The 15,585-nt window shown below is 43.5% G+C and overlaps 1 protein-coding gene across 8 annotated transcripts in view; it reads left to right on the forward strand.

Annotated features, from left to right (window-relative positions):
* gramd4a (GRAM domain containing 4a) overlaps positions 1–13,712 on the forward strand; it is a 53,990-nt gene extending 40,278 nt beyond the window's left edge. For 2 of the 8 annotated variants that reach the window (XM_063500903.1, XM_063500904.1), the window contains exons 9-20: positions 971–1,062; positions 1,504–1,552; positions 1,710–1,781; positions 1,865–1,908; positions 2,007–2,116; positions 3,679–3,833; positions 4,453–4,470; positions 6,633–6,783; positions 6,934–7,027; positions 7,330–7,420; positions 7,570–7,638; positions 10,009–13,711. In XM_063500903.1, the coding sequence (XP_063356973.1) occupies positions 971–1,062; positions 1,504–1,552; positions 1,710–1,781; positions 1,865–1,908; positions 2,007–2,116; positions 3,679–3,833; positions 4,453–4,470; positions 6,633–6,783; positions 6,934–7,027; positions 7,330–7,420; positions 7,570–7,638; positions 10,009–10,116 (1,053 nt within the window). In that variant the 3' untranslated portion in view covers positions 10,117–13,711. Of the gene's footprint in view, positions 1–970; positions 1,063–1,503; positions 1,553–1,709; positions 1,782–1,864; positions 1,909–2,006; positions 2,117–3,678; positions 3,834–4,452; positions 4,471–6,632; positions 6,784–6,933; positions 7,028–7,329; positions 7,421–7,569; positions 7,639–10,008 lie in introns of all 8 variants that reach the window. The other 6 variants (XM_063500909.1, XM_063500910.1, XM_063500907.1 and 3 more) reach the window with 5 other exon arrangements.
* Positions 13,713–15,585: the final 1,873 nt, after the last annotated feature.

The raw sequence follows: 15,585 nt of genomic DNA on the forward strand, positions 1-15,585 counted from the left end.
TTGTGACCTTTTCTCTTTTCTCCAAATCTAATCCATGAATAGGTGAGACTTCATAGAGGATGCAGGGCAATTGTGATGAGAGAGAGGAAATTGATGAGGTTAAATTAAATGTTTAGTCGAATTTTGAGATCAAGACTTCTTGAGTTGTGGTCATGCTTGTACTGTACAGCAGGTATTGTATGTATTCAGTGTAATTCCTTATTATCCCAACGTGATTTTTTTTAATTTTTATTTTGGGTCTCTAAAATCAACCAGACTGGAAAAGGAGTCTGCTGATAATTTTGGACAATGGACCCTTTTAATAGAAAAGAGTCGCATCTGTAGTTTTACTCTGACCTAATTGTCTTACAGCTCGTGGCCGGGAGATTAAATGAATATTAAAGTCATGTCTGCTTCACTGTGATGAGTTGCAGTGATTCTGCCAGCGACTGCAGGCCTAATCAGATCTTCATTAATGTCCAGTCAGTGGTTATGCTAAATCATCCTCAGCCCACTGATTATGGCCCTACACCATCTCAGTATCCAGACGTGATGCTGGTTTAGTGTTGACAGGTGACTCTAACAGCGTCTTCCACTGCTGATATATCACCCAAGTATATGCGCTTCAGGGTTACAGTGAGCCCCCCTGATTCCTCTTTATGTCCATCTTATAATCAGTTTGTCTTTGTCTTGGTAACTTTTATGGTCGATGAAGGGCTATAAACAAACAGCTGTGATAAAACTATAATGTGAGTTATGTGTCAGCACAGATAAGTCGCTGTTTGAATGAAACAAATGAGTCAGTCCATCAACTCACACTGAATACAAATTCAAACAATTCATTGCTGTTATTGACTGAAAGAATGTGTCCTCGCTGCTATAAAGTGCTGAATTTAATGCATATCAGTTGTAAAACACAGCTTGTTTATTAAAGAACAACAAACCACGTTAACCTGTGTATATATTGTCCTTTTTTCCCTTTTGAATCCAGATTTACATGAATGCTGCTTGGCATGGCTGGGCCATTCCCATGTTCCTCTTCCTGGCTATCCTACGCTTGTCCTTAAATTACCTCATTGCCAGGTAAAAACTGTCATTTATTCATAAAAGCAGGCTAATTTTTGCCTCAGCTGTTGCTTCACGGTTGAGCTCGATTGTTTGTAAAAGGCTACAGTCCGATTTTCAGCTTTTAGCGTGATTAATTGTGCAAAAAAACCCACATTAACATCCACTACTGAGGCTACAGCTGTGCTGGTAGTAAACAGATGCACACCGCGGCCCTGTAGTCACACAGCAAATGTTTGTTAAAACCGCCAGATTTTAAAAACATGCACACATTTGTGCATATTTGGGGTTGTTGTAATTGTTGCTACAAAAGAGCAGTACACGATAACAGACAGGGTCAGACCTGATTTCAATCAGAGCTCCCAAGGCTGGAAAAGTTGCTCCTTTAAAGTTGATGTTTTGCATTGAAGGAATAGTTGCCTTATAACATGTGCATTATTTATACCTTCTATTTTTCAGAGGTTGGAGGATCCAGTGGAGCATTGTGCCTGAGGTCTCTGAACCCATGGTAAGATGCCTTCCTGCTGTTGTTGTTGTGCAGGTCAGAATGAAATGTATCCAGGACTGGAGATCAACGTGTGGCTTTTGTGTGTGTGTGTGTGTGTGTGTGTGTGTGTGTGTGTGTGTGTGTGTGTGTGTGTGTGTGTGTGTGTGTGTTGTTAAAGGAGCCTCCAAAGGAAGACTTGACTGTGTCTGAGAAGTTTCAGCTTGTACTTGATGTTGCACAAAAAGCACAGGTATAACAAGGTTCATCTAATGATCCAATCGCTGCTCGAAACAAGACAAACTCTTTAATGAGGTGCTTTTAAATCTCTTTCAGAACCTCTTTGGAAAGATGGCTGATGTTTTAGAGAAGATAAAGAAGTGAGTGGTTTTGTTTCAGTCTGACAATCAAGTGTGCAAGAAATGCACATAACTTATATACTGATGTGTATTCTCTCCTCCTGCTGTTTGTGTTTCAGTCTGTTCATGTGGGTGCAGCCAGAGAGCACCCAGAAACTTTACATCTGCCTGTGGGTGACTTTCATCACCTCCTGCGTCCTGCCGTACAAACTGCTGGGCTTTATGATTGGTGAGTGATGTTCACAAAGCATCTTTTCCATTGTGACAATACGTGAACTCAATCACAAACAGATGCAGAACCTGTGGAGCCATACTCCCTCAGCCTGTGTGGGGAAGCTGCGGGCTATTGGCATATAGATCTTATACATAATTACTACTTTTATTTTGCAAAGCGTCTCCCAAACCACTATGCACTCAGACTTTCTTGAAAGGTGCTCGGAGCAAACTGTTGGCATAGAAGCTGCTGTCATCTAGCACTTCATTTCTCCATTTAAAAGGAACAAATAACCAAAATCAATGTATGCTTAAAAGCTGCACTGGACATTTAAACAAAGTAAATATACTGACATTGATTCTTTCAGATCCCATCTAAAATTTCTTCAGTGACTCATTTCAATTGGAGAAAAAAAAACAGACCACACATTCAGCGTGACTGGGAATGAAGGCTTTCTTTTCTGCACAGATAGCTAACCACATTTGGAGACAGAATTAGAGGCAAGGCTGAGATGGTTTGGACATGTGCAGAGAAGGGAGAAAGAATATATTGGACAAAGGATGCTGAGGATGGAGCTGCCAGGCAGGGAGATGAGAGGATGACCTCAGAGGAGGTTCATGGGTGTAGTGAGGGAGGACATGCAGAGGAGGACGGGGTGAGATGGAGGCAGATGATCTAATGGGAGCAGCTGAAAGAAGAAGACAGCTAGCTGAGCACATTGTTACATTGTGAACATGGAACGGAAAAATGTGACAGAGTGCAGAGGAAACTAGTCTGTGTTGGCACAAAGTGACATCGGCAGGCTGTATTGCACCCATCATGGGGAAAATCCCCACATAGTCTGTACATGCAGAGCCACTGCTTTCTGTAGCATGTGTAACTCTGGTTACGGGTAATTAATACCAACAGGGAAAACAATAAGGAATGGCAGGAGCCTGGAGACCTGGGAACACACGGCAGCTGCATGACAGTCTCCAAATACAAAACAATTATAATAAAAACGTTCCCCCAAAGAGAGTCCAGTTTGGAAGTGGATGTCAGCTGGTGGGTCAGTCATCGGCGCCCAGTCAATGAAGTGGAGAAGAAATCTGTGGTCATGTGTGCATCTGTCCCACCGTGATGTGGACGGAGTCTTCACGTCAGTCTCATCAGGAGCTCTTAGGCTGGTTTTCCATCGAGTTTAACTGGAAATTGGAACCTCTACTCATCACTGGAAGCTTTTCATTATTCTGCACTTTATTCTGTAAATCTGCTGTTTTACCATGAGGAGAAAATCTGACTGCTGAGCTGGGGAGGCTCTGGATAACCAACAATACACCAGAGTCATGTTGAGCTGCAACATATAACTGGCCCAGTGTCTGTAAGACTGGGCACAATGCTGAAACTAGTGATGTCATCAAGGTCAGCTGCAAGGACTACTTTGGGGGGGGCCTCACCTATTTAGGGCATCCCTTTGTCTGTCAGTGAGGCACATCTGAGGGGTTATTTTCACTAAACGGTGTTGCTTTGCATCATTTAACCTCTTTTATTTAATATTTTTTAAAGAATTAATGTGTCTGTGATTACTCTCTTTGCAGGCGTGTACGCCGGCATCAAGTTCTTCATCATAGACTTCCTGTTTAAGAGCTGCCCGAAGCTCCGCGACAAGTATGACACGCCTTACATCGTGTGGAACAGCCTTCCCACCGACCCCCAGCTCAAAGAGAGGACAAACGCCACAGTGTCGAGACGGGTAAGGCAAACAGACCCCAACACCAACCCACACACATTTTCTACCACCAACACTGCTTCCTGTCTCAGGTTCTTGATTTTCTTTTTTTTAAATTAAAATCTTAAATAAGAAAATATTTCTTCCTTTAGCCCATCCTGATTTCAAACTTAAAGACCTGAGTTGTTAACAGGTTTATGCCGCAGAGGCTTTCAGTTGCATTGCAAAACTTCTCCCAGGCTAGAAGTTTGAGTGAATTTACATTATTTGCAGATTAATACATAAGCAATCATCTCAAACACACACACACACAAGAAGGGCACATATTACCACCTCCATATGGGTGTTGGGGTACTCGGAGGGATCATCCATCAGCAGCAGGTCGGGTCCAGTCTTTCATGCTGTCAGCAGTCCACCCACTATAGCCCACCTCCCACTGACTCCCTTTGTGGTGGATTTAAAAAAAAGATAAAAATAGATCAATAAAGTATCAAAATATCACCCCTCCTGTCAATAATGCAATACAACTGAGCCCGTGATTGTTCTGTGTGGGTACCACAAAGTTCCTCTCTTACATGAATGTCTGAGTGTGTGTTTGCTGTGGCCGCAGTCACAGGTCTGCTCTGTCGTTTCTCTCTCTCAGCTCTCTGGCACTGAGAAGGTAGGGCCTCTAGTGTGTCTACTCTACTGTGCTTGGGTGTGCTGCCAGTTCACCACAATGCGTGTGTGCGTGTGTGAGTGATGTGTGACACACCTAGAGAGTGGCTGTCAGTAATTTGTGAATGCAGTGGATCAAAATGTCAACAAAATGGTCTGCGATTTTCCTTTTTGCTCTTTGACACTGCGGTGTTTTTATTCTCTTTTGTTTGAATGATCTTTAAGAGCCTGCAGCCCCGTGACATTTTGGATCCACGAACATAGATGCTTGTGAGAATTGCCAGTGTGTTTACGGAGTAGGCATGTAGAGAAGATTTGACGTGTAGTTTCATGTTAGCACATTAATATCGTCCTGTTCCCCTTAAATACACCATAACTGCTGTTAGATAATTAGATTAAAACTCTTATGTAAAAAGGCCTACATAAAAATGAACCAAACAGTTGATCTTAGCATCGAGGTGGTGGTCACAGGCCGCTGCTCTCTCCTTCTCCCTCTGATCGATTTTTCTCTAGTTTTACTTTTTTCTCATTGTTCTTGTCACTGCTGTTAGCATGAAATGGACCTGCAGAACAGGCTGTCCATCTCCTTCAGGGTGATGCATCCACGTGTTGTCACAAGAAGGTTTGCTGTCTCCCAGCAATGGCTCAAGAGTGTGGAGGAGGTACTAGGAGCTGGGCCCATTGCAAGAGTAAAGCTGGACAGGGCCATAGATGGGCATCAACCCAGCAGCAGCACCAGTATCTGTTCCTCTGTGTGAGGAGGAACAGGAGGAGTACTGCCGGAGCTCTACAGAATGACCTCCAGCAAGCTAACCATGTGATAGAATCAGACTGCAAGAGGGTGTTATAAGGTCCTGGTGTCTTTAATTCGACCTGCGCTCACAGCACCGTGCAGCTCATGCATTTGCTCGTTGGCTTTTGGGTTTGTTTTCTTTTTTTCAAGCTTCAGAACCGTGAGGACTTCATGCCACCTCTTGGAGTCTGATTCTGTTAGTTTGATCAGAAACATGCACAGGAAGCCTGCTGCAGGTCATTCTGCAGAGCTTTGGTACAGAACAGCAGATGTGCTGCTCTCCTCATGTAATGCCCGCCTCCTGGTTCCTCCCCCTTTTTCCCGTTGGCACTCGTGGATTTGATGTGTCGTCCTTGAGGAGGTGGACTAGCTCTATAACCTGACTGGGCTGCAGGTGCAATATCATGCTACCAGCAGTGATGAGGACGCCATCAAAAAGTAGAAGTGGCGTAAAATCAATCAAGAGGCGTGATGGCCCGTTTATGCTCGCCAGTTTTGCCCCACACGACAAAAGTGGAGTCGTCTTGGAGAAGTCTTTTTGTGCCACCACAGGTTTAAGAAACAATTGTGTAACTCAACACATCAACACAGAAGCTCAGAGATTCACAGATTATATATGAGGAGATGTTGAAACAGTTGGAGAAGATCAGACTTTCTGGAAAAAATTTTAGACTTCTGCTCCTGTACTGTACCAGCGCTGATGTGGAGGCTTTTCCTGATCATTCAGGAGAGTACTGCAGCGTATAGTCACACCCTCAGTGCTGGTATAAATGCTACCAAGCTGTGATGACCTTGCTCTTTGGATGCAAATTGTGTGGTGAGCGTAAATGGGTGATAAGGAGCGAGCCGGTGTGGCCACCACCTGCAAAATGACTCCTTTTTGTGGTGTTGCCTCTTCAGTGCACCTGCAGCTGCTTTCATTTGCACCGATGCAGCTGAAATGGTAATGGAGTCACAATGGTCTATGCTTGCTAACTGGAGAGATCAGTAACCCTGAAGTTTATCTGACTTTGTCTTGTGATAACCAACGCTCGTGTAAGTAAAATTTTAAAACTTCAGTGGACACAAATGTTTTTGGTAAACGCGTGTTGTAGGTATTTTATGGATGCTGACTTGAATGATGGCCTCACTCTTTGCTTTGCACGTCACACCTGAGCCTGCTGTGAAGAAAGCGCACATGATGCAACCTCAAAAGTGGGGAAGCTGTTTGAAGTTCGGCCACTTGTCTCTAAAGCTGTGGGATACTGTAGTTCACACAGATTTATAAAACCTCATCCGCTGAGTTTAATGTGACTCTTTCTTTCTGTCCTCCTTTTATGTTCTCACTTTTTTCCCTCCATCCTACTTCCCCTCTTCCCTCCTACTCTCTCCAGGTTCAGCCGGTGGTTTCTCGTGGAAGCCTCGCCAACGTCCCGTGTGGGGGGAGCAGAGAGGAGGAGAGCGGTCGCTCTCACAGCACCAAGAAGGGAGCTTTCCACGAGATTTTCAACCTGCCAGAGTCAGAGCGCCCTCTGCCGGGTAAGGGCAAGTACTACAGTTTTTTATTTATTTATTTTTTTCCTTTGGCACCCATTTTTATTTCTGTACATCCAACTTAGAAATGTCTAAAAGCTGGAATCATGTGTTTTCTGTGAATAACGCTCCTTCATCATCTTGTATGCTGTTTGTTCACAGTCTGTGAAAATGGCTGGAGGTGTTGCCTGATAAACCGAGACAGGAAGATGCCCACAGACTACATCAGGAACGGGATGCTTTACGTCACGGAGAAGTAAGTGGAACATCTTTGTCTCAGGGGAGAGCTTTATCGCATCAAATCTCTGAGCGGAGGAGAGAAGCAGCACTTCCATTTACAGGTGGAGCAGACGAGAGGAACGGAGATTCATTAATCCAGAGGAGACGTAGTTTTAAGTTGCGCTGAGCCTCATCTCTCTTCCTCTCTGTGTAGCTCTGTGCAGGGTAGCCTTCCTCCTGAGAACACTCGACTCAAGACTTTATACACGTCTGTTCAGTTTGGATGTTTTTTTGGTGTCTTTGTTTCCCTCCTTTCACGAAGCTCTCTGTCTCTCTCAGTTACCTGTGCTTTGAGAGCTCCAGCTCCAGATCGAGCTCCTCCAAGAAGCATAAAGTCATCAAGCTGGTGGACATCACTGACATACAAAAGGTAATGACTCAGTAATACGCATGAGGAATGTCTCGAGGCCAGCGGCCTCTCTAAAACTGGATAATTACTTTAAATATTAATAATGAAACTAATGTAATTCTATTCTGGTGTGTATTTAAAGCAGATATTTCTGGTTTTCTCCTCCACAGTACAAAGTGTTGTCAGTCCTACCAGGAAGTGGGATGGGCATTTCAATAGCCACTCCTTCCACTCAGAAGGTACAGACTTTGTATATTTATTATTATGTTTGCAGACATGATTTCATTTGTTTCAGCTGAAGCTCAGTCCAACATCTTAATAATTATTTGCTATAGATGTTGTGTTTTTGTCCTTTCAGTCAGTTTCAGACAAGTCAGCAGTAATTCTCCAGAGTTGCATGTGAGCAGTCGAAATTCACAAATGTGAGCTGCTGTGGGTTTCTGTGGGCGTTTCGTTAAGATTTGATTTATGAGCTGATTAGTTGGCCATCAAGGATGTTACCGGGTAGCTAGGTAACAGAGATGTAGCATCAATAATTTTTCCTACTGAGGAAGTAGAGAAAGAGGTTGGCGAGATTATTGGGAACAGTCATGTCTAAAACTTCTGTTCCCTTTCAGTCGATTCACTCGGTACAACACACGTAGTATTAGATGTCACTGCTCCACAATACCGAGTGAACCGACTGAAAGGGAAGAGCAAAGATTGTAGGTACTGTACAGTGTTTACCACCACATGAACATAGGTATACACCGATCAGTCATAACATTATCAATACTTATTATCTCTGTATTGTGGCACCTGTTAGTGGATGCTAATTATTAGTGAGAAAGTGTCCTCAAAGTTGATGTTAGAAAAATGGGTCACATTGTGATGGCTAGACGACTGGGTCGGAACATTTCCAGAACTGCAGTTCTTGTGGGCTGGTCCAAAGAAGGAATGGTGGTGAACCAGCAACGAGGTCATGGATGCACGTGAGGAGTGAAGGCTGGCCCGCGTCGTCCGATCCAACAGACGAGTTTATGTAACTCAAACTGCACAAAACGTTCTGGTTCTGATAGAAAGGTCTCAGAATACAGAACAGTTTGTTGCAAATGGTGCTGCATAGCTGCAGACCAGCCAGGTGTCCATGCTGACCTCTGTCCACCACTGAAAGCACTACCACTGGCATCAGAACAAGACCGCGGAGCAATGGAAGAAGGCGACCTGGTCTGATGAATGTTACATCACATGGATGACCTGGCACCAGGATGCACAATGGGGCAAAGGCAAGCCTACAGAAGCAGTGTGATGTTTTGGGCAATGAAATGCCGGGAAACCAGCATGTCCAGGACATCCAACAATCTAAAGCATTGTTGCAGACCATGTATGCTGTTATGGAAACGGTGCTCCATGATGCCTGTGGTCTCTTTCAGCGGGATAATGCTTCCTGCAGCAAAGCAAAAACTGTTCAGGAATGGTTTGAAGAGCACAAGAACATGTTTAAGGCTCCAATTTCCTCAGATCTCAATCCCGTCGAGCATCTGTGGGATATGCTGGACGCGCTGGAGGCCCCACCTCACAACATATAGGACTTCAGGGGTCTAGAGGAGTCCATGCCTCATTGAGTCAGGGTTGTTTTGTGAGCAAAAGGTTTTACTAACACAATATTATTCAGCTGGTCATAATGTTATGTCTAATCAGTTTGTATTTAGATCATCTGAAAGTTGGACTTTGGCGCCCCCAAGTGGAAACTCACTGTAATTTTTTATGTTCAACTGTTCATTTGTTTATGGTGTAAAATTTCCCTTTATTGGTTGGGATGACAGCGGTTATTACTGTTGTTGTTATTATAATTTTTGTTATTATTATCAGCTTCTGTTTGACACTCTTGTTGCTGTCAGTACTCACAATGTGCTAAATTATTCCAGATAAATTGCTACACTCATTTCCTTTTTAAGCCAACTTCCCCCTGATTGGTTGGTTGGCTCTCACATAAGGATGATTTGAACATGTGGGTGGGGCTTCTGTGCTTACAGAGTGTAGGGGGGTCTCTCGACGATATCATATAGAGCCAAGAGTAGAAAGAAACCCTCCTAAACAGAGTGTGTACAGAAATTTGAAGCCTGAGGTTTTGCTCGCAGGGATTACTTGCACATATGCCGGCCCAGGGCTGGGGCCACGCCAATAAGCTAAACTCAATTTTCTTCTATTCATTTTATTACTTTATAAACTTATCGGTGCTTTGCCCTTGGGAAAATTAACTGCCCACCACTGTACTGAGCTCAGTGTTTAAAACCATGCCTGTGTTTGGTATCAGTAGCCATCATCATAACTTAATAAGTCCACTTTAATGTTAATAATCTTTTAAAATAACTCTATTATCGGGAAAAATATACTCTGATACCGTCACAGGGCATTCAACAGTGTGACTGCTGCGTACTGCTGAGAATGATCTTTTCCTCCATGTTCCAGCTTTACTGAAGAGGTTTTTTTTATTCCAGTTTAGTTATGTTTGTTGTTGTTTTTTGCCTAGTCCTGCTTTAACTTGGCAGCAGATTCTATTTTATTTATTTATTTATTTTTACAACAGTAGAAGCACACTAACAGCCAAGGATCTCTGTCTCCTCTAGCCATTGGTGTTTGGTGCCATGATCCACAGGGACGAGGCTTTCGAGGCCATCTTCACCCAGTATATGAAGATCGTGACCAGCAAACCGCCGGCCAGCGCCGAGCTCTAAAGAGCCTTCCGCACTCCTCCGCCGGGGCTGAAGTCTGATGCAGAGAGCCTCCCCGAGTCTCAGCCGAATTGGATGACACTCTCTAACGCCGCACTCTTCGACCGTGTGTGAGCTGCCTCCTCCTCTTCCTCATCATCATAGTCGATGATCTCGGCCCAGTTGGTGGATTTTTCTGCTTAGGCCATGTTAGAGGGAATATGTGGGTGTAGCTGGTGTTTAGTCACATGACGCTTTTCCTGTGGGTGATTATGGACAAAATTCGCTAAGAGAGGAGAATGATCAGTGTGGTTTTTATCAATCATCAGGAGGCTGGTGAGGGGGGGCTGGCCTCCTCTCCCACCTACTGACCACCTGACTTAGCTGGCTTCCTTTTTCTGTGTTTGCATGTGTCAGTGTGTGTGTGTGTGTGTGTGTGTGTGTGTGTGTGTGTGTGTGTCTTTCTTAAGGTCTTAAATTGCATCTTAAGTGACTCTGATTTTCTCTACTGTGGTAGGAAGACTTCATGCAGCGCTCATCATCCTGGATGTATTTAAAAAACAAACAGTTCTAACTGCCACACGTGTAAAAACTAGCTTTTCCAAATCACTGCAAAAACAAATATTCAAACAGGCTGAGCGGTGCTTCGTCTCATCCATGGCTGTATTTTAATTTATTTTTAAATAAAGTGTATTATTAGCTGTGATGACAGCTGACACGGAGCCTTCCTGTTAGTTTACACCATCGCTGGCTTGGTCTCTTTTGTCCTTTTAGCTGAACCGACGAAGCGAAAACGTCCGCTGCCGCGTTCGGCATCTGTGTTTGTGAAACAGTGCAGTGACGTTTTCATCTTAAATGCCTTTATTTTGAAAAATGTCTTTTGGTCTTTGTAACAGATCCTTCTTTTTTTTTTTTTTTCTCGACGAGAGCACAACACCGCCTGCTGTTTAAACTCTCGACACATGGAGACCATTTATTTGTCCCATCTCTGCTGTTCTCCCTGCACTTTATTAAAAACTGGAACTGCTGACGTGTGTGTGTGTGTGTGTGTGTGTGTGTGTGTGGCAGTGCACAGATGTTAAATGTTGGTCAGTGTTAGAAACCACTGCAGTCTCATTATTACAGCCTTCCTCTCCTCGACTCGAGGCCATGTTCAGCTGGTCTCGGTGCAGCAGAAAGAACAGTCTGAGCGCTTTGTATTAACGGCAGATTGATGTCTGCACACTGCACCAGACAACCATCAAACTGGCTGTTTGAGCAGGAGTAGAAGATACTCTGACTGGCACATTTCTCCACACAAAGGCCCATAAAGGCCTTTCAGCTCACTGTATCCTAAATCTAAAGTCTCCTTCTGATTGGGTGACTCTACTTGTATAAGTGCTCAGCTCTTTGAGTTCAGGCTGTATAGACATGCCTGTTTCTCTTCTTTCTGCAAACGCCACAGTGAGTGCTCTTCCATGTGTTCCTCTTCATCTAAATGTGAGCTGATGTTTTTTTTTTAATAGTGTGTACATGGATAAAGGTCTTGCTTTATTTTCAGACGCTGTTCCCGGGAGCGAAGCGGGTCTTTGCCCCCTGCGTTTGTATGTAGAAGTGTATAATGCCAAACTACATCAGACACTTTAAGGTGTTTTGTGAGGCGGGGATAAAGCGCTGGAGGTCAGTTTCTCTTTAGCTCTTTGTATTTGAGATGACGGAGTAGGTGCTCCACACTCCTAGCTAAAATCTTACAAAAACACTGTTGAAAGGGAGACCTTGACATTTTTCCCGATATGTCACCGATCCTCAAGAAAAACCAGACTGCCCTTCAGGAACTGCCGTCAAGACTTGAAATGTCAAGGCTTCTCTTAAAGTCGATACGAGTCCTCTCGTCATCGTCGCTGTTTAGAGTCAGGCGGACTGGAGATGAAGTTGCCAGAGGTGCGATGGACCAGTTCAAACAGCTGCGTTTGATTATTTTAGTTAAAGCTAATGAAAGATGGATATTTTTCTTTGACATACTTTTTTTTTTTTGTATGATTATTGTTTTGTTTTTGGTTTTTTGAGCCTGTTGCTAACAGGCTGCCTTTCCCAGACATGGATTTCTATTTTTATTGAGGAATAAATTCGATCCATGACTGGGGGGGGGGAATACCTGTCGGATATCTGAGCAGGTGGAATCAGTAGTTAATGCTGTCTCACTGTGTGACTGGCTGGCTTGTTGTAGTCTTAAAGCTGTTACCTGAAGCCTTTTTTCTAATCTGTTAACTGTGGCAGGCAGCTCTCAGTGGGGACTGCGAGACCCCGACGGGGCTGCACTCAGATAAAGCACAGAATGTATCATGTTCTAAATGTCTAACATTATTATTTTCTTTTGCCAAATATTTGATTTTGCAGTCTGCAATATTCTGCCTACGCTCATGTTTACAGAAGGTTATACAATTTATTTTTTTTCTGCTTTTTTAAACAACCCCAGTTTGAATTCCTTTACCTCAGGAGTTATGAAAACTGGACTGCTCTTGTTCTGGAATTGATGTTTCATCAGCTCGGCACCACTCTCACGACTATCTCTGCTCAGCAACAGGATCAAATTCCAACCTTAGCAACAAAAGCAGCTTTTTAACCCTCATACAGCATGTAAGCGTCCATATCCAGCATTGCAGTGATTGGTTTTTAGTGTAGTGGAAGCTGCCAGATTCCCGGGGCTTCATACAGAGCAGAGGTGGTCATGGAGGACTGAAATGGCAACATCTGTGTTTTTGACAGCTGGTCTGCCCTCTGTGACACCATGAAGCTTCGCAGGAGGCTTTTTTTCCCATTTAGTGAATTAAAATGTGGCTAAAAGCAATCAGTGAGTGGATCATAGAAATTTGAAGGAATTACTTTCCTGATTCAAATCCTTTAAAAAGTTATTCAAAGCTAAATTCACTAACACCTTTGGCACCAAACGAGCACCGATGTCCAGTTCAGAACCTGTTCCTGGGGTCACAGGAGGGCTTGAGCCTATCCTAGCTTTGGTGATGAACTGTCACATACCCGTAACACCTTAATCTGTTCATTCAGCTGGTCCATAAAGCGATAAAGTGAATAAGATACACAGATCGCTGAGGATGGAGGTGCCGTCAGAAACGACGGTGTTGCCTTCTCGAGGTCCTCTTCGTTCACGCTGGTGTCATCACTGTTGTATTAGCTATGTAGTTCCTCTAAGTGTGTAAATGTTGAAAGTTTTCCCATCTGCCTGATCCACACTGAGTGTACAGTGTGTAGCTGTACTAGGGCTGCTCAGCGGCCTCGATCTGATGAATTAAAAAATAAACACCACAATAAAAAAAACAAAAGCATCCTAAGGATTAAGTTGTACTTTGTGGACTGAGACAGAACTCATGATATTGATTGGTTAAGTGCAAATTAAAGCCCAAATGCGAAACACTGCAATCATTACAACGAGTGAGTAATTTGTCATCTGTGACGTGACGAGCTATAATGGCTTCCTTTTTCCTCTTTTTTTTTTTTTCTTCTCACAGGCATTTGTATACAAATGATTGAATTGTACAGTGGAAAAAAACCACTGAGTTTTTAAAAAGACGTGTCTATTGTAAAGGATAATGTGATGTACTTTTTTTTTTAATTTAAGTAAAAGAATTTAAGGTATTTTTAAGCCTTCTGTCATCTTTTCATCTGCAGTACCTCTCTACAGCCACACGGGGTCACTGTTGGACTTTGTGTCAACACTTAAAGCTTGAGAGAAGTGGGTTGTTTTTGTCTTTTTTCTCATTCAGCCTCCCCACAGGGGGGTCAGAGGTCAGGCTAAGCTGCCTGGTGCATCTTGCTCAAGGATGTTTCTGTACTTTAGGAATACGAAAGTAGAGAGTTTAACGTGCTACACATGCCTGACCAATTTCACTATATTTTTATGGTGATTGGATGACCAAGGGATCTATAAAGAGGTGGAGGATGGCTTGTGGGCACTTTATCTTGCACTTGTGACACCAGCAACAATGAATCTAAGACCATCTCCTTATGCAAGCAAGTTTTTCCCCTCTCTCATTTAGCCAAACTCAATGAATCATGGTTTGGGCCACAGCTAAGTGTCTCATGGGTAGATATGAGCAAATATAACACCACAACACACTTTTGTTCGCTAACAGCAGAACTAAAATAGCCTTGAGGACCGACATATTCACCCATCATGCTTCTTTAATGACAACACCCTATATAAAAATGTTTCCTCCATATACATCTATCAGTGTAGCCTTACAGAGTTCCACATTCACTGCAGTTTGGCATAAATGGCACCTTTCCCCCCCAGGTAGAGAATGACAAGTTGTTTTTGTGCCACAGTAGAAATGAACTCCATATAGTGGATTCAAGCTGTGAAAATGAAAACCCTGTCTGTGAGTCCTGATTGGAAGGTGGCATTTGTATTTCTGCGCAGGGAGAAGGTATGACTGCACAAAACCAGAGAAACATTCTCCTCTAGCTACAGTATACTTATCTTGGGTGGAACAGTTTCAGCTGAAGGAATCAAGGTTTCAAAAGGGAGCTGACAGTAGAACACTTTCCTTTTAGAGATTGCTACGCGGAAGTGCTTTGCGCCTGCATTTATTTGAGTCGCCAGCAGAGGGCGACTCCTGCGGACGACCGGACTGCAACTTAAGAAAACGCCAGCAATAAGAAAAACACTGCAAAAGCACACAAAACACAACGGAAATAGAAAAAAGAAAACAAATAGGGAAAAAACAGATTTCCAAAAGCACAAGGGAAGTGTTTCTGGGGAGACAATAACCCGACGGACCAGTTGCAGGAACCAAAATATGCTAAGAACTCCGCTCGGAGACACTTAAAAGAAGTGGAGGATCTATCGGTTTTATGAGGAAAGAAAAGATGAGAGGTAAATGTGTTAGCCTAGCTAACAGCCTAAAAATCCGTCATCATGATAAAACACACCATGTTTTGGGTTCCTGCAACTGGTCCGTCGGGTTATTGTCTCCCCAGAAACACTTCCCTTGTGCTTTTGAAAATCAGTTTTTTCCTATTTCCTTTGTGTTTTGTGTGCGATTGAAAATGTGACGTCACTCCGGGGTAAAACCGCAAAGGATTCTGGGAACTCGTGGCAAGCGGTACTAGCGCACGCAGGCTTTCACATGAAAACAGTCACACAGCGATAAAAAGAAACACAAAAAATGGCAATAAGCGGTTGTATTATTAACTGCACAAGCCGGGCGAGCGACAGCCACGTGAAGCCAACGGGTAAAGCGATTGGTTTTTATCGGATTCCGGCGTGGAAGAGAAATTGTCCAAGCCATGTCTCGAAGTCAAGAAGAGGCGACAGATGGCCTGGATTGCCGCTATCCGAAGACCTAATATAACGTTCGAAAACACTCCGCCTCACATGTTAGTCTGCTCCAAGCATTTCCACAAAGGTAAGTGTTTTGTAGTAGTTAATACGTCATTTTTCATAACATAATTGGTGATATAGGTTACAAGCAAGTCTTATATGGCGCTGAACAGAAA

Source organism: Pelmatolapia mariae, linkage group LG17 (assembly GCF_036321145.2).
Source record: "Pelmatolapia mariae isolate MD_Pm_ZW linkage group LG17, Pm_UMD_F_2, whole genome shotgun sequence".
Lineage (NCBI taxonomy): Eukaryota > Metazoa > Chordata > Actinopteri > Cichliformes > Cichlidae > Pelmatolapia > Pelmatolapia mariae.